Source organism: Mobula birostris, chromosome 9 (assembly GCF_030028105.1).
Source record: "Mobula birostris isolate sMobBir1 chromosome 9, sMobBir1.hap1, whole genome shotgun sequence".
Taxonomy (NCBI): domain Eukaryota; kingdom Metazoa; phylum Chordata; class Chondrichthyes; order Myliobatiformes; family Myliobatidae; genus Mobula; species Mobula birostris.
Genome location: NC_092378.1, coordinates 115,327,788 through 115,347,243, shown reverse-complemented (window position 1 = coordinate 115,347,243; position 19,456 = coordinate 115,327,788). Strand labels below are relative to the sequence as shown.

General features: G+C 41.9%; 1 protein-coding gene across 1 annotated transcript in view; it reads right to left on the bottom strand.

Moving 5' to 3' along the window:
- chtf18 (CTF18, chromosome transmission fidelity factor 18 homolog (S. cerevisiae)) overlaps positions 1-19,456 on the bottom strand; it is a 98,618-nt gene that overhangs the window by 43,197 nt on the left and 35,965 nt on the right. Inside the window, exons 14-18 of the mRNA XM_072269505.1 lie at positions 17,969-18,099; positions 17,688-17,853; positions 17,327-17,551; positions 13,469-13,618; positions 1,602-1,732 (exon numbers count right to left, since the gene is read on the bottom strand). Of these exons, the coding sequence (XP_072125606.1) occupies positions 1,602-1,732; positions 13,469-13,618; positions 17,327-17,551; positions 17,688-17,853; positions 17,969-18,099 (803 nt within the window). The remainder of the gene's footprint in view (positions 1-1,601; positions 1,733-13,468; positions 13,619-17,326; positions 17,552-17,687; positions 17,854-17,968; positions 18,100-19,456) is intronic.

Here is a 19,456-nt window from a genome sequence, read left to right as displayed (position 1 = left end):
CAATCTTTCAACTTGCTGTTGAATGAAAACCCAAAACAATTCCAATCAAAAAATATACTTTTATGCTTTGATAAAGCTAAACTTGATCCCAGAATGCTGACAGCATGACAGTGATTCCACTCAGTGAATCCCTTTCACTAATTCATCTAGCAGACCAATTGCTCTCTGTGCTTTTTAGGAGTCTTTATGTAGAATTTACAGCACAGGAGCCACATTTTACAACACAAACCCCTCGTCAGTCCAACCTAGTAATTGTACTCTGTACTTTCCTACTCCATCTTCCCTTCTCCATTTCCTGCTATTCCTTTCCATTTCACCTACTTAGTTGGTTCTCCCATTGCTAACTGCCTCAACTGCTTTTAGTAGCAAGTTCCATATTCTAAGCAAGTGGTGCAACTAGTAGAAACAGTGTGTCACAGATCCAGAGAACCACACCCAACCCTGACTTCAGCTCCTGTCTGTGTGGAGTTTGCACGTTCTCCCTTTAATTGCTGGGTTTCCTCCGGGTGCCCTGGTTTCTTTCCATATTACAAACACGTACAAGGTTGGGTAGCCCAACTGGTCACTGTAAATTGTGCCTAGTGTGTAGGTTTGTGGTAGAATCTGACAGAGTTATGAGTATGTGGGGGAAGAGCAAAAAGTGAGATTGATAACTGGATGAGCGTAATTGGAGGGTAGTGGGGAAGCTGATGGTCAGCACGAACTTGCTGGGCTGAAGGGCCTGTTTCTGTACTGTATGACTCCACGAATTCAAGCAGGTTTCTCCTTAATTACTTATTTGATCTGTCAGTTATGTTACATTACCACACACACACACACAGTTCAAACAGCATCTATGAAGGGAGTAAACAGTCGACGTTTCTGGGGGCAGAAGCCAGAATAAGGTTTGGAGAAGCAGAAACAGTACAAATCTGGAACATGATAGGTGAGACCAGGTGAGGAAGAAAGCAGGTCGGTGGCGGACAGGGACGAGCCAAGAAGCTGGGAGTAGATAGGTAGAAGATGTGAAGACCTAATAGGAGAGAACAGTGGACCATGGAAGAAAAGGAGAGGAGAGAAGCTGAAACTGTTACATTATCAGCTTCAACTTAGAACAGCTTCCACGTAGAAGTTTCAAGTTCAAATCCAGCCAGCTCCCTTGCACGTTTTCTATCCGTGCAGGGTTGAGCGTCGAGCTAGCAACTCGGCCTCATAGAAATAAGAAAGCCTGCTAAAAAAACGCTGTCATGACAGCGTCCCGATGACTCCACTTGGAGTTAAGGGCTTTCTTCTTCTCCTTAAGGGTCTGTATTAGTCCCAAATCCAGGGCTTGTCAAGGACTGAATTTTCAATATCTGAACCATTCCAATGTGGATAAATCCCTCTGGCCTCGGTATAACTTACTTTATTACATTTTTAAAAAAGCATCACATAACTGCTATCAACTTACCCAATATAGTTGTTAGGCTCAGGCCACTCCTAGAAGCATCTAAACCCGTCTTCAAGTAATTTTTCTAGTTTATACATTCAGCTTTGCCAGGATACGTAGGAATATTTAAACAGATTGTGATTTTTACCTAAAACGATGAACAGAAATTTGAGAAAATAGAGAGGATGCTTACGGGTCTAATAAGTAGATGTACTGTCCCTCAGGCGTCCGTTCCTGGTGATACGTAAGGTTGTAAGACAGCATGGCTCCTATTAGGTCAGCTAGCTGTTGCTTCTCCCTGGTGCTATATAGCTGGGTATTTACCTGTAACAAAGGTTTTGCAGTATGTTACCATAAGCCTCCAAGCAGAACAAAAAATTATCCCCTTTTAAACATCTATGTTGGCTCCTTTTTGGTCTAATTGTGTTTTTTTTAAACTGTAAAAATGCGTTTAATGGGTGTTTTTTTCCTGTGAATGCTGCTTTTATGATGCCTGCGATGCTACCACGAAAACGTTTTTTCATCGCACCTGTGCATACACATATTTGTGCATATGACAATAAACTTCACCTTGACCTTGAAAGTTGCCCTTAGATCCAAGGTAGCTGCTCACAATACACACTTGTGGAACATGAGAGTAGTTCTCTAGATGACAAATCTCAATCAGGATTTTGTATTTGAATGGAACAAATGCTGTTCAGCAACATGGACAGTCGAAAATCCACTTAATATTCCTTTCAACTACTATGTATTTTAAGGAGACACAAGAGACTGCAAACTAATGACAAAAGCAAAATATAGTGGATTGTAGTGATGGTGCTTTATTACCATTTTTAAGTTTCCCTCTTGCGTCCAGTTTTTAAGGTTCTAATTGGCAAAGGTACAGCCCTCTCTTTGCCTTAGTCCAAGATTCTTCAAATTAACCATCCTTCCTGCTAAACAACTATTAGCATATATCAAACAACAGGAATACTGCAGATGCTGGAAATTCAAGCAACACACATCAAAGTTGCCGGTGAACGCAGCAGGCCAGGCAGCATCTCTAGGAAGAGGTACAGTCGACGTTTCAGGCCGAGACCCTTCGTCAGGAGTCCTGACGAAGGGTCTCGGCCTGAAACGTCGACCGTACCTCTCCTAGAGATGCTGCCTGACCTGCTGCGTTCACCAGCAATTTTGATGTGTGTTGCTATTAGCATATATCCTTAGCAAGCACCAGCAATGTTATTATTTTTACATAATCCTAAACATTGTGTCCCAATGTCTGCAGCGTTGTAGAGGAAACAAAAAATTCTGTTCATCAGCAGTTGCATTTTTACGAAAACTCCTGCAGGACATGCAAAACTCTTCCATTTTAATGACTTCTTTATATTATTAAAAGAACACAATGAGTACATTTATCAATTTGCTCCATTTCCATACTAATTCTGCAAGACAATTTTAGTTGAACCTTTAGTCTTTGCAAATCCCTGAGCAAGCAGAACTGACTAGAAGGGAGCCAAAAAAAATTGGCTCTCCAGGGTCAAGGACAATTTGTGCATCAACACATACAACACCATGAAGGCAAAGAGCATCAGGATAGCTTGTGTTTTCCCATGCATATAAAATAGACCCACTACAAAATCTTGGCAACACTCTGCTCCGAAGGATACCTTCAGTCTTCAAATTCAAATCCATCTTTTAACATAAATGGCACAGCTGTTGTAAATTACATACAGAGCAGCATCTCTGTATGTCAGTACAGGCTCTGAAACTTGTGGTATCTTCCACTCATTCCTCAATGTCAAATGGTTTTTCAACTACAAGGTAAAAATGTGTGTTTACTGGCTTGTGCAAAACACACTAAGCACAGGATTTATGCATGTCAAGTACAAGTTTAATCATGAATATAGCCAAATGAAACAGCATTATTCTGGGGCTAAGATGCAAAACATAGTACTAACAGTCATACACAGCACAACGAACATTTAGCACAGATAAGACAGAAAGCACATACAAGATATCAGTAAAATGCAGTCACATAAATAATATAATCCAAGACCCTGAGTCCTGTGAATGTTGCAGCAGTCTGCAGATCTACACAATATATCTTGTCTTCTGCTGCGTGAACACCAACTCCAGTACGGATGCCGTGCCACACCTCCTCTGGCACTTCGGTGGAGTGTCCACCGACACCTAAACCTGGGTGACTGCAAACAGGTACACTGCGGCTTGAGGCCTAGTGCTCGCTAGGACTGAGGCCACACAACTCCCCCTCCGTCCACCAATAAACCAATGAACTGGACTTGCAGCATTCCACATTAATAATGTCCAATAGGGTCTTGCAATCACAAGAAATGTAAACCCTTTCTAAAAGTGAAATGGAACCAAACTTTTAAACAGTCAAATACAACACAAAGCTGTTATTGTATGTTCAGCTGACCCGCCAAAGACACATCTACTTACCTTTTAAAAACTTCTAACTTCTTGTCCTTCATCTTTTTAGGGGTGAATTTTTCCCACCCCCATGGGGAACATCTTTAACTTGAGAGTCCTAGTAAAGTCCAGTACTTAATCCTCTCCCAGTCATTTTTGCTGACATCACTGTAATAAAGGCTGGCTGGTGGCATAGTGGCACCAGTGCCGGAGTCTGGAGCGAAGGCTCCCGAGTTCAAATCCAGCTGGCTCCCTTGCACGCTTTCCATCTGTACTGGGTTGAGCGTTGAACTAGCAACTCGGCCTCATAAAAAGAAGAAAGCCTGCTAAAAAAGTGCTGTCAAATGACGGCATCCCGATGACTCCACTCGGAGTTAAGGGCTTTCTTCTTCACTGTAATAAAACGCCCTTTCACGTTCCACTTAATCATTGAAATCATCATACGGCAGGCAAAATGCTCACAATCAAAGAACACAATTGCACATATCAGCCAAAATGTGACAACAAATAGCGACTATGTGACTATCAATTTGGACCATAATTCACTAGAGCAGAATTAGGCTATACGACCATTGAGTCTGCTCCACCATTTGATCACGGACGATTTATTTTCCCTCTCAACTCCACTCACCTGCATTCGCCCCACAACCTTAGACACCTTAACTCAGCGGTCCCCAACCACCGGGCGGCGAACTGGTACCGGTCCGCAAGGCATGCGCTACCAGGCCACGAGGAAACGATATGATTTGGCGATAGGAGTCAGCTGCACCTTTCCTCATTCCCTGTCGCGCCCACTGTTGAGCCATTACGCATGCGAGGTCATTACCTGCGTGTCACCCATGTCAGCGCGGGAAGGAGATCAACTCCTCGAGCTTGCAAATGACGACTGGCTGAAAAGTATGTTTGACATAACATCTCTGCCGGCGTTCTGGATCAAAGTCAAGGCTAAATATCCTGAGATAGCCGGGAAAGCACTGAAAACGTTGCGTCCATTTCCAACATATCTCTGCAATGAACGCAACGAAAACCAAATTGCGGAATAGACTGGACATAAGGAACCTCCTTCGAGTATCGCTGTCTCCCGTCACCCTTCGATAGGACCGTCTTGTTGCAGGGAAACAAGCCCAGGGCTCCCACTGATTCAGCGATATTGGTGTGTTGCAATGATTTTATATGTTCATACGGGGAAAATATGTGCTGTGTGTTTAATATCCAAACGATACTTAAAATGTTATGATGCAATTGACTTACTTATAATATAATAATTATATAATAATTACAGCATGGAAACAGGCCATCTCTGCCCATCTAGTCCGTGCCGAACGCTACTCTCACCTAGTCCCACCGACCTGCACTCAGCCCACAACCCTCTATTCCTTTCCGGTCCATATACCTATCCAATTTTTCTTTAAATGATAATGTCGAACCTGCCTCTACCACTTCTACTGGAAGTTTGTTCAACACTTTGTTCAGCTCCCCTGATAATTGACTTATCATATATTCATGCGAGGAAAATATGCGCTGTGTGTTTAATATTAAATTTGTTAGATAAACCCTTTTAGAAACGAAATTGAGTATATTAGCCACTGATCACCGATATTCCGGTCGTGATTAACACCACCCCCCGCCCTCCCCCGAACAGAATCACTGAAAACGATTTATAGAAAAAATGGGTACCTGCATGCATGCGCAAATCACGCATGCGCACTTGTACCCACGCAAGGCTTCATGGTCATTGTAGTCTCGTGGTAAACAACGTATTTGACTGCTACTTTTGTCCGTTGGCAACCCTACCTGCCCCCCCGGGTCAGCCGGTCCACAAGAATATTGTCAATATGAAACCGGTCTGCAGTGCAAAAAAGGTTGGAGACCCCTGCCTTAACTAATGAAAAACCTATCAAGTTCTGATTTAAATAGACCCAAAGACTTGGCCTCCACAGGTGTCTGTGGCAATGAATTCTAGATTCACCACCCTCTGGCTGAAGAATTTTCTCCTCATCGTTGTTCTAAAGGTACATCCTTTGATTCTGAGGTGGTGTCCTCTGGCCTTAGACTCTTCCACTAATGGAAACATCATCTCGACATCCACTCTATCTAGACCTTTGCACATTTGGCAGATTTCAGTGATCCCACCCCTCCCATTGTTCTAACCTCTAGTGCATACACACCCAGAGCCACCAAAAGCATCCCAATATGTTAACTCTTTCATTCCTGGGATTATTATCGTAAACCACCTCTGGACCCTCTCCAGTGCCACCACATCCTTTCTTAGATAAGGAGCCCAAAACTGATTACAATACTCCAAAAGAAATCTGACCAATGTCCTAAAACCCTCTTGAAATGAATGCCAACATTGCGTTTGCCTTCCTTACTAACGACTCAACCAGCAAGTTACCCTTTAGGGATCCTGCACCTGCAGTTTCTGAACGTGACTTTCTTTGGCTAGTGTTGCAAGAAGGTTTGACAACAGAAGATTTCTGAAGGAAGCTTCTTAAAAGAAAACAACTCCAAATGTATTTTCTGTCTGTGTGAATAAAGTTTGCTAATTATTCAAAGTATCGATCTGCATATTTTGTTTTTGAAGTGAACAAAGCAATACTGAAACACCGTTTTGGAGAAAGAGCTGGGTGGAAATGCATTTACCAGCCAACATTTACCCAATCAACCAATATCCTTTGGAAAGTGAAGCCAGTAAGAGGGACTTAATTTCTTTTTCATTACCCTCATTCTTATAAATACATTAACATAAAGAGTACAATGCAAATAATCCATATTGATCAATTTTGTGAAAGATACCTGCAAAATATGAGCATTTAATATTTGTTAAAAAAAGGAATTATGTGTATATTTAACTGATTCCAAACAGCAGAACACAAAATAATTTTTGGTTTGATTAAAAATGATCTCTGATTCTGACAGAAAAATCTGGGTTTCTCTTTAGAGACTGCAGTCTTAATAAAGTTACAATAAAAAAAATCTAATCCCAATTTAGAACAAAGGTCCAGAGCGTGCTTGGCATTGGCCATTTATCAAATTCCTACTGTTCCAACAAGAATGGACAATATTGAAGATATCAGGATAAGGACGAACACATTATTTTAAAGTATGACAAAAAGAGGAAGGGAGGACAATGAAAGAGAACAATAGGAACCAGGTAGAATTTTATGCATAGAATAGGTTATTAAAAAATGGGATTAAGTTTTAAAAAAACTAACAATGCCATAGATTAGGAGACGAAAGAAAGATGTAAACACAGACATACAACATAAGATGAAATATACAGTGAGAAACATGCATTTCAGTGTTTTACTTCAATAAATGTGTCAATATGAATCAATAGAGGATGATCAAAGTCATAAATTCAGTTCTGTGGGAATTTCACAGCTCTATCCATGTTAGATATATTTTCGATGAGTTCATTTCCTGAATACAATCGTTTTTTGACCATTTTATATCACTGAAAAAGATCACTGTTGTGACCCACTTTAGATATGTTTTCATGATTCTTTCAGAAGACTTAAACTCCTTCTGAGCAATATTAAAGAGTCTCCTTTCCCCTCCCCAGTCTCTAGTTACATTTCATCCAACGAGGCCCCTCAAAAGTTTGTGCTATGGATTTCACTTAAATAATAAAACACTGAGGGAGACAGTTATACCATAAGACATAGGAGAAGAATTAGACTATTCGGCCCATCGAGTCTTCTCCGTCATTCCATCACGGCTGATTTATTATCACTCTCAAGCCCATTCACCAGCCTCCTCTCCATATCCTTTGATGCTCGACCAGTCCAGAACCTATCATCCTCTACTTTAAACATACTCAATGACTTGGTTTCTGTCACCATCTGTGGCAATGAATTCCACAGATTCACTACCCACTGGCTCAGGAAATTCCTCCACATCTCTATTCTAAATGGACATACCTCTATTCCGAGGCTGTGCTCTCTTGTCCTAGACTCATCCACTATAGAAAACATCCTCTCCACATCCACTTTATCTAGGTCTTTCAAAATTCAAACACAAAATACTCTGCAGATGCTGGGGTCGAAGCAACCCTCACAACATGCTGGAGGAACTCAGCAGGTCAGGCAGCATCCGTGGAAACGATCAGTCAACATTTCGGGCCAGAACCCTTCATCAGGACTGAAGAGGGAAGGGCAGAGGCCCTATAAAGAAGGTGGGGGGAGGGTGGGAAGGAGAAAGCTGGTAGGTATCAGGTGAAAAACCAGTAAGGGGAAAGATAAAGGGGTGGGGGAGGGGATAGGAAGGAAAGGTGAAGGAGGAACGGGGAAAGCACAATGGGTAGTAGAAGGAGGCGGAACCATGAGGGAGGTAGTAGGCAGCTGGGGGAGGGGGCAGGGTGAAACTGGGATAGGGGAAGGGAGGGGGAGGGGATTACCGAAGTTGGAGAATTCAATGTTCATACCAAAGGGCTGGAGACTACCTAGTTGGTATGGGAGGTGTTGCTCCTCCAACCTGAGTTTAGCTTCAACATGGCAGTAAAGGAGGCCATGTATGGACATATCTGAATGGGAATGTGACACGAGTTGAAGTGGGTGGCAACTGGAAGATCCTGTCTGTTGTGGCGGACGGAGCGGAGGTGCTCGACGAAGCGGTCCCCCAATCTGCGTCGGGTTTCACCGATATAGAGGAGGCTGCACCGGGAGCAAAGTTCAATAGGTTTCAATGAGATACTCCCTCATTTTTCTAAAGTGCAGTGAGTACAGGCCCAGAGCCATCAAGTGCGCCATATTCATTAACCCTTTCATTCCCAGAATAATTCTTGTGTATCTTCTCTGGACACTCTCCAATTTGCCAGCATAGCATTTCTTGGACAAGGGGCCCAAAACTGCTCACAATACTCCAAATACAGTCTGACAAATCCCTTATAAATTAACAGCATTACACCCATGCTTTTATATTCTCGTCATCTCAAAACGAATGCTAACATTGCATTTGTCCTCCTTTCTGCTAACTCAATTTACAAGTTAAACTTTAGGGAATCCTACTTGAGGATTCCCAAGTCCCCTTGTACCTCTGATTTCTCAATTTGTCCCTGTTTAGCAAATGGTCTTTGCCTTTACTTTTTCAACCAAAGTGCATGACCATATACTTCCCTACACTATATTCCATCTGCCACTTCTTGCCCATTATCCTAATCTAATTCCTTCCAAAGGCTCCCCACTTCCTCAATACTACCTGCCCCCTCCATCTATCTTTGTAAAGTCTGCAAACTTGGTCACAAATTGACCATAAATATAGGAGCAGAGTCAGGTCACTTGGCCCATCGATTCTGCTCCACCATTTCATCACGGCTGATCCAATTTTCCCTCTCAGCCCCAGTTTCCTGTCTTCTCCCCGTATCCCTTCATGCCTTGACCAATCCAGAGTCTATCAACCTCTGCCTTAAATTATACATAAAGACTTGGCCTCCACAGCTGCTTGTGGCAAAGAATTCCACAGATTTACCACTCTCTGGCTAAAGACATTCCTCTTCATCTTTGTTCTAAAAGGACACCCCTCTACTCTGAGGCTGAGTCCTCCGGTCTTAGACTCTCCCGCTATAGCATACATCCTCTCCATATCCACTCTATCAAGGCCTTTCACCATTCCATAGGTTTCAATGAGGTCAACCCTCATTCTTCTGGATTCTAGTGAAAATAAGCCCAGAGCCACCAAATGCACTTTATATGACAAATCCATCAATTCAATCATCCAAATCATTGACATATGAAGTAAAAGCAAAAGGTCTCAACATTGGCCCCTGTGGAACACCACTAGTCACCAGCAGCCAACCAAAAAAGTCCCTCTTTATTCCTACTCTTTGCCTCCTGCCAGCCAGCCAATCTTCTACCCATGCAAGTATCTTTCCAGTAATATCCTAGGATTTTATATTGGTAAACAGCCTCATATGTAGCACCTTGTCATCAAAGGCCTTTTGAAAATCCAAGTAAACAACATCCACTGACTCTACTTTGTTGGAGTTTTTTGAGGCAATAATAAGCTAGATAGAATTGTCAGGCAAGATTTCCCCTTAAGGAAACCATACTGACTTTGACCAATTTTATCATGTGTCTGAAACCTCATTCTCAATAATGGCCTCCAACATTTTGCCAACCACCGAAGTCTAGGTGTCTCCTGTCTGCTCCTCTAAGTATGGAATGCTGTATCACCACAGCACTCCTCTCTTTCCCCCGCTTCCCTTCCAAGCCACAGACCCAGACTCAGTGCCAGAGACCCGGTCGCTGTGGCATCCCCTTGGTATGTTGTTTCATCACTAACCCCCCTACCCCCAAAACAGTATTCAAAGTGGTATACTTGTTATTCAGGAGAATGGACACAGAGGTCCTCTGCACGGTCTGCTTATTCCCTTTCCTTCTCCTAACAGTTACCCAGCTACCTGCCTCCTGCAACTTAGGGTGACTACCTATCTATCATCTCCTCATTTTCCCATATGAGCCAAAGGTTATTCACCTGCAGCCCCAGTTCCTTAACATGATCTCCAAGGATGTAATTATTAAGGAGATTGGAAGTCTCCACACTCCCATCTCCCAGCGTTCCAACATCTCACATGAAGAACATACCACTAACCCTGAATCCAATCTCAACGCATAGCTATGTACTAAATGGCAAAGAAAAAGAAAATAATTTTAATAGAAACATATTTACAGCCTCCGCCTGTTCTAGCTAAAGTCTGTTGAGTCAAAACCTGCTCCGCCAGTAAGACCCGACAGGCACAGCTCACTTTTAAAAACTGGAGTGTAAACTCCACAATGAACCGTCTCCAACTCTCTCTGCGATCTTCCACTCTGCAGACAAGTTCCAATGGGTCCCACCCGCTTTTTAAAACTGGAGTGTAAATTCCACAATGAACCATCTCCAACTCTCTCTGCAGACAAGTTCCGATGGGTCCTGCTGGCTTCTTTTATTGCCTGAACTACTTCCAGCCAACGACCCAGATCAAGGATTGAAGAAAACACACAATGCAATATAAACCAACAGAGCAAAAAACAATTAAATGTTTGTGGGCACAAAATTCAGTAAACAAACATTTTTTTCTTTGAGTAAGATGAGTTCTAGAGTCAGAAAGGTACATGGCACCATGAAGAGCAAGGGAGTTTTCCACAGAAAACACTAGCAAACAGAAAGAGTTTTTAACTGATAATGCAAATACACTGATCTCAAAGTTTGTGAGCTGAAATCTTCAAACTTCTTTTGTCAGACCCACCTCCTGACATCTAATTATTTAAGAAAGCCAGGCCAGAAGATCACAAATAATTAATGACTAATTTTAAAAGCTTCTTGAGGTTGTTATAGCTGGGGCGGCAATGGGGACAAGCTCCCGCTATCTATTAAATGCTCCCAATAGTGTACAACTCAAAGAGCTTCTGGCAACCAAGCCTAGCTCATGACCTTCATGTGTGGCTTAGCTACTAAGCCCGGTAGAATCATTCCTACTGATGGAAGAAGGGGCAAAGGTGGGTTACTGGACCCTTAAAACCAGTCAATTCAAGTAGATGGGGCTTGTCAGCCGTGGTTGGCAGCTCTTCTAGGAGAAGGAAAACTGATCTCAAACCTCTGCTGCCTTGCAGCTATACCCACTCATGGAGAAGGCTTCAGAAGCACACAGCGAGGGAAAAATCTGGAGCTGGAGTCCCAGATGAGTTCAGTCCTACGTTGAGTTCAACACTAACTGGTGACTCCTGTGATGCTGCTGTTGCCAAACAGTATTGTTTTCTACTGTTCCTTTGAGTTCATCAGATGTGCAGAGTGGGAGCTTGCTACATGGCAATAACTCGCTCTCCATATTGTACCACCCTGACTCGTGTATCCACAGTTGGGACACATGGTTGACCCTGACCAATGGAGGCCTCATGATCTGTTGCAAAAGATTTTTTCAAAATCACCGTTCCTGTTAAGCACACTAGCCACTAATTCATAAACAATTTTTTTTTCATTCATAACATTATAAAATAAAAATTCATTCCCAGCATGTTAGTGCAACATCCACAAAATGCTGGAGGAGCTCAGCAGGCCAGGCAGCATCTGGGTAAAGAGTACAGTCGACGTTTCGGGCTAAAACCCTTTGGCAGGACTGTACTCTTTTCCTAGGTGCTGCCTGGCCTGCTGAGTTCCTCCAGCATTTTGTGCGTGTTGCTCGGATTTCCAGCATTCGCAGATTTTCTCTTATTTGACCAGGATGCAAGGGCTAAAGGCAAAGCTGTTGAGTTTTGATTGAACTTGGCTGCCCCAAGAAGATGATGATGCAAATGAACATGTCTGAGGAGAGTTATTTTCACCATTTTCATGGGAGAATTGACTTACCAGCAAAATAAAACAGTTTTGAGAGGAATCAAAATACAAGTGATTTTACTAAAAAGTCATCTTCCACTTATTGCTACCACACAGCTTCATTAGATTTACTCAGTTTCCTGTAAGTACGACAGGCTTCCATTGCTGAATTATGAATTAGTTGAATTTTAAAAGCGATGTTATTAGAAACAGCCCTTGATTTCCTTGCATTTTTAAAACCAAATTTTCACAATGGGATTTATACTCCTGCTTCCTGCTTTATTAGCCTAGGATTAATGATACTGTAATAAAGCCTTTTATTTCTTCTGTATAAAGATAACAATTACAGGTCACCCAGGTGAAATACAAATCTTGTTGAACCTTATCTTATAGTCTTAATAACCAAGTACAACCAGTGTCCTTTATAGAACATTAGAACCTCCCTTAAAATCCTTTCTCCCTGTGTTTATCTGGCTTTGCTCATAATACAACTATACAAGGTACCTCATTCAGTCCATGTGGGAAATCACATTGTGGCTACCCTGGAAGAAGTTTCTCCTGAATGCCCACTGGATTTATTGGTGACCATCTATCATGTTTATTAGCCTTGGACATAACAATCATCTCTCTGTTTATTCAATCAAACAAAAGAATTGTATTGACTTTGTGCAAGTCATCTCTCAGCCTTCTCATTCCTAGTTAAATTGGCAAAAGGCATTCACTCTTATACAATCAGATGTTATTGATACACACTCAAAAACCATGTCTACGTTCTTTTATTTCAATACAGCATCTTGGTAAAAAAAAAAGATATATTTGCCCTATTTTTTATATCATACCCATTTCATATCAGCAGGGGAACGGTTGATAAGTCATCTTGTCTTTGTTGCCCCAAATCTATCATGCTTTAGAAAATTCGAGACAGAATGACCATTCATATCCAAAGTGGCTTTCATTACATGAGACCTTGAAAAGCTGATGGATTAAGCCACTGATCTTTTAAGGCCTCATTGTTAATGGGAACGGTCAGCAAATTGCAACTGAAACTATTTAGACGAGTGAATGAGTGGCTTTGCAATGTTGCTGTCAAAGGGAGTCAGAAAGCGAGTAAAGTTTAGAGCTCAGTTCTTGCCCCAGTAATTCACTTTGAATGAGAAGTCATGCAACACTTTCAGCCCAAAAGCTGCCAATTTATCCAGTGCTATTAATGAATAACTCACATCTTACTCCACATTATCACCATTCAAGTGGACAATTTGAAAATGAGTGAAAAGTTAGTTCAACAAGAGGGGCTGTCAAAATGTGTCATCACCAGTTTCAAAGGATTAGAACACAGAGCTACATCTCATGACTCACCGGTCGCAATTTTGGTGACAGAATATCGAGCAGAAGGCAGAGGATCTCCGACACCAGTGCAGTCAGTGTGATGCGGCTGCGGATGGCTGGGCTGATTTCTCCAACCATAGACGTCAGCAGGTTTTGCATCTGACCATACTTGGTTTGTGCCTGTCCAAGCAGAAAGAAAGTGGCGCTTGAGTAAAATCAACTAAAATCTTGAACTTCCCAGTAAACTGTAATTGAACAGACACCGGTGCTATTTCTACACTACAACACAAGGCACTTAATAGAGGGTGGGACACATTCCGCACTGCATGGCACAAGTAGAGCGCTGTCTTACAGTGTCACAGACATGAATTCAATGCTGACATTGGGTGCCATCTGTGTGGAGTTTGTCCATTTCCTCTATAAATGCACAAGCTCCCTCCACAGCTTGGCAGTTCAGTGGGTAAATTAACTGGCCCTAGTCTGTAAGCGAGTGATAGAATCAAAGGAGAGTGAAACAATGCTGTCACATAGGATTAGTATAAATGGATGGTCGATGGCCGGTGTGGGCTCACTGGGTCGCAGGAGCTGTTTCAGTGCTGTACCCCTTTGACTCAACAATGATAGGCACCCAGTCCATTAGTTAAAGCTTTATTGAGGAGGATAATTCATAAAGGTTCACCTTTTAGTGATACATTTCACAGATAAAAAAGACATTTTAGGAAACAGATTCCCTGTGAGTGAAGAAACAGGAGTGAGGTAATGCTTTCAAGCTCATTAACTTCTTCCTATAAAGGTTTAACATGCAACATTTCATGCCACGAGCTACCATTGTCCCCGAATGAGGAAATGAAATAACAACCGATGAGCTTACTTCTTAATGAGGTAACTAGAGAGAGAAAATAGGGCATCTCAAATACCAAAGGGGACATCTTTATGTGGAGCCACAGGACCCATAATAGATATTTCCTTTCTGATTTTACTGTGGAGAAAGACTTTAGAAATAGGAAAGGTAAATGGGGAAGTCTTGGAGATGGTCCACATTACAGTAGAGGTTCAGGGGGATTAATGGAGAGATTCATGCTGTTGAAAGGGATAATAAACCAACCATGATGGAATGGTGGATTAGACTCAATGGGCCGAATGGCCTATGTCTAACGGTCTAGAGGAGGTGCTAGATGTCTTAAGAGGTACGAAGGTAGATAAATCTCCAGGTCTAGGTTTATCCAAGAACACAGTGGAAGGCTAGAAAAGTTACTGCTGCTGGCTGAATTCTGCATCATCCTTAGACCCAAATGTGGTGCTGGTAGACTGGCGGGTAGTGAATATTGTTTCTTTATTTAAGGAGGGCTGCAAAGAAAACCTGGGAACTATAGACCAATAGGTCTAAAGTCTGTGGTAGGTAAACTGCTGGAGAGAAGTCTGAGGGATAAGACATTTGGAAAGATAGTGACTGATATGGGTAGTCAGCATGGCTTTGTGTGTGGGAGATTATGTTTTACAAACTAAAATTTTTTGATGGGAGTCCAAAAATTTTTTAATGGGAGTTTTTGATGAGGAGGGCTTAATGGAGATGGTAAGCTGCTATGGAAGGTTAGATTCCATGGAACCCAGGGTGAGCTGGCTAATCGGCTTGACGGTAGAAATCAGAATAATGGCAAAAAGTTGTTTATCGGACTAGAGGCCTGCAACTAGTGGCGTGCCACAGGCATTGGTGTTGGGTCCATTTTTGTTGTTATCTTAATCAATCATATGAATAAGAATGGATAGGGCATGGTTTGTAAGTTTGCAGATGGCAATATAATAGGTGGTACAGTGAATAATGAACAGAGTTATAAATTAGAAGGGAGGGATCTTGATTTGCTGAATAAGTGGGCCAAGGAACAGCAAATGGAGCTTAATTTGGATAAGTACAAGGTGTTGCATTTTGGAAATACTAATCTAGTTTGGACTTCCAGCGGAGAACGGCAGGACCCTGGGGAGTGTTGCAGAACAGAGGGACTTTGGAGTACAAGTACATTGAATGTGAAGTTACAGGTAGACAGACGGTGATGACAGCTTTTGGGACACTGGCCTTCAAGAGTCAGGACTTGGTGAGGCTGCATTTGGGAGCATTGTGCTCAGCTTTGGTTGCCCTGCCACGGGAAAGATGTTCTTAAACTGAAAGGAGTGCAGAAAAAATTTAAAATAATGTTGTCAGGACTTGAAGGATTGAATCATAGGGAGTGATTGGACAGGCTAGAACTTTATTCCTTAGACCATAAGAGATCAAGAGGTGATCTTATAGAGGTGTATAAAATCATGAGGGCCAAAGACAGGGTGAATGCACTCAGTCTTTTTCCGAGGGGTGGGGAATCTAGAACTCGTGGGTATAGGTTTAAGATGAAAGGAGAAATATTTAATTGGAATTTAAGCAGCAAAATTTTATTAAACATAAAGGATGGTATCTATGTGGAATGAGCTGCTAGAGAAAGTATTCGTGGCAGGTACAACAATAACTTTAAAAAGATAGTTTTACAGTGACAGATTAGAAAGGTTTAGAAGCTTGTGTGCTACTGACATTTGGGACCAGCCTGGATGGGGCACCTTGGTCTGCACGGACCAGCTGGGCCAAAGGACCCCCTTCCCTTCCATATAACTCTTATTGCTTTACTGCAAGCGAAACTATCTTCTTCTTCTCCTTTGCTAAGAGTCCAAATAAATGTAAGAAATATGATCCAAACCATGATAGTAAGGACGCACGGGCAAGTGAGCCAGCAATATTTTCCTTGGTGGCTCAGTTTGGCCTGTTTTCCTATTGACTCTCACCTCCTCTCTGTGAATGCCTTTATATGGACAAGAGAACTCAGATCTCAGTCAAGCATTAATGTATAGTACATGGACTCCAATTCACTAAGTTTAATTGTTTCTTTCCTGTGAGATGGATGCTACAGTTCAACTGCTTGAGTGTTGGCCAGACACAAGATACCATAAATAAGCCAATTCATATTCCCACTTGAATCGCTAATGCCTTTTCCCTTAGGCAATCCCTCAGGATTAGGGATGACTTGTTTCCACTCTAGATATGTGGCTCCTGAGATGGTAGTGAGGCCATTACAGTTTCGTTCACAGATGGGACAGGAGATGGTTGATGGAGGAGGAGGGTGGGTAGTTTGAGAGATGTGCACTTCTTGCACAGGGCTTCAGTGTAATTCAAATGCATGATTTTCCACACCAAACTGAATGCTCCTTTGCTACTTTTAGGAATCATGGGCCAGAGGCTCTGAGCAGCTGGTGGGGATGTTGGACATTTTCTACGGAAGGTTTGAGCACATCCTTGAATCTTGTCCCAAATCCGTTGAAAGAAAAAAAAACATTCCACCACCTTTTCAACAGATTTCATTGTTTTCTGCCCTACTGGTCATTATTTTCCAGCAGGAAAGCTAGGAGTCACTTTTCCACAAGTGCAGCAGAATTTGGAACTAGTTCTACCTCAATTCATGCTAGTCGTTCGTTAAATTGAGATCAGAGACTGATTCTTGGTAGAGGCGCAAGGGGAGATGAGGTAGAAGTGGAGTAGGCCTCAACCCATTGATCGATCAATGGCTGACTCCCGTCCCAAGATCCAAAATGGGGTCCAGCTAGCCAAGTAGCACTAATCAAGAATTAAATATCCCCATCTCCCTATTCAGCAGCATCATTTTGCAGTTAAAAATACACTTATCAATTCAAACCATTGGGAAAGATACAAACTGGATTCAGCAATGTTCAAAAATAGACAGTTCTAATTAAGTTTGGGATCAATAGGATGTACCACCATTACCCTACATTCACCAAGTGGATTTCTTAACTAGGTTTGTTTAGAAGGAATCTGTCCATCATTGAATTACTGTACACAAAGGTTCCTCTCACCTCATAGTGGCTGCTCGGATAGGAAATCCTAGGAACATTGGATGCTGCGAAGAGCATATGGAAGGCGACAGGAAGGAAGGGCAGATATCGCATCAGCTGGAAGTTCTGCACGCTCATCAGTTTCTCATTCAGAATGTCTGTAAACCCCAGCCACTCCAACGCTAGACAGACTCCACTGAAAGAGGGATCCTTAAACCTCATGTGCAGAAAATTGTCATACAGGCCCTGCAACATAGGGAAAGAGGCTCATTGCTGAACTTCAATCAATTCTAACGCAAACGAGAACAGATCAGGATTTTCAGAATGTACCACCACCACAGCAAAATAATATATTTTGCCAATTGGTGGAACAGTTGCTTACCTGGGTGATCTTTTCATGTTCTCCTGTAGAAGTGGAAAGATGAAGAATATGATTAAATCTTTGTGTTACTGCATTGATTGTGGTCCTTGCTACAGAATTCCAGGACTCCTGATCATCACCAGTCCACGCTTCACTTTGTAAGTTGCTGTCCTGGCCAATCCGCTTTCTGAGAGCAGAAAAATCAAGCATAAGTTCACTCCTGTTCACGAAACTCTTAGGCACAGTTGGCCTGATGTCACAATCACAAGACAAATGATGTTATTAGCCAGATATTCTGTTACCTTTGAGGTTTCGGGAGTTGAAAGATTTCTTGCCAGATAGAGAATAGACTTTTGTTCTGGTCTTTGAGGCCTATCTTAGCCGTCTGAATCATCTTCATACTAAGTTCTTTTGTTCCTCTTCCATGAAGGAACTAAAATGAAAAAGCAATACAAGCAGTGACAACTTTCAGCATGAACAGTTATTTTGTTCTTTTAAAAAAAACACAACATATGGATCCAAAGCATTAAGGATCTGAAAATAAATTATGATCATGCATCATGGAATCTGAAACTCTCACAGACACACTTGAAAGGACATCTGCATTTCTGCAGCAACTTTCACTATCTCAGAATTCTTAAGTTACTTTACATTTAGCACTCAGGCAGACACTTAAATAAGCACGGCCGGGAATGACATGGCCCTAATGTAGGCAAATGAGACAAGTGTAGACGCACACAGACATCAATATTGAAGGGCCTGTTTCTTTGCTCTATGGCTTTCTAACATGCCTGGAAAAAACACACCAGAAATTGCTGGAGGTCAGATAGCAACTGTGGAGAGAGAAACAGAGTTTCAGATCCATGACCTTTCATCAGACTCTGTTCATGAAATTTTCAACATCCATGTTGTTCGTGTTTCACTCCCTTACAAAGGCAGGTTGTTTCCACCAATACCAACAATCTAACAACTTGACAGGCACATCTAGTATTCCAAAGAAAATTAATGTAAACCAATTAAGGGAACTGGGAATTTATGATCAGAGTCCCAGAGCCCTATCCACAACAGAAGTTCAGCAAAATTGTCTGCCTTCTGCCTTCCATTTGATTACCCATTTACGGAATCAGAGACAAATCTTTCCCAATGCGTCTAATATCAGCCCTCTCGATACTCAATCATTTGTGGTCAGCACTTAACATTTGGTTTTTGAAATATTAATTTGATGCACAGATCAATGAAGATTGCTTCCTCTGCCAGCTCCAGGGCTTCTGATACTGCAGTGTTTGGCACAACCGTCACTGAAGTCAAACAGAGAATGAAAACCCAGACTTTCTTAATGTACAACAGCACCACTTAATAACCAGGAAATGAGAAAAGATACCCCAAAACAAAGAGAAAAGAATGAGTGTATTAAAGGTGAACAGGCTAAGAACAGACTGTTTAAAAAAAAAATAATGATATTAATCAGAAGACTCAAGGAAACTGGAACTCTCGAAAAATAAAAAAAATATAAAGGTTGAATTACCTTCTTTGTCTCAATTTCCCTTATATGAAAAGGATCCTAAGAGCATTAAGAACAGGAAACCATCCTGCCAAGACAAATCAGCTTGTTTTGCGATATATACACACATACAAGACTAAGTCCAACACAAGTTGGACAAAAATCATTGTTTTCTGCACTGGAAATCTCCAGATCAGAGAAAAAAAGGGTCCACAGTCTAGGCAAAGATTCTGATTGAAAGAAATTGGCACAGACATCGAGGCAGAAAGTTCGACATGCCAGCAGGCTG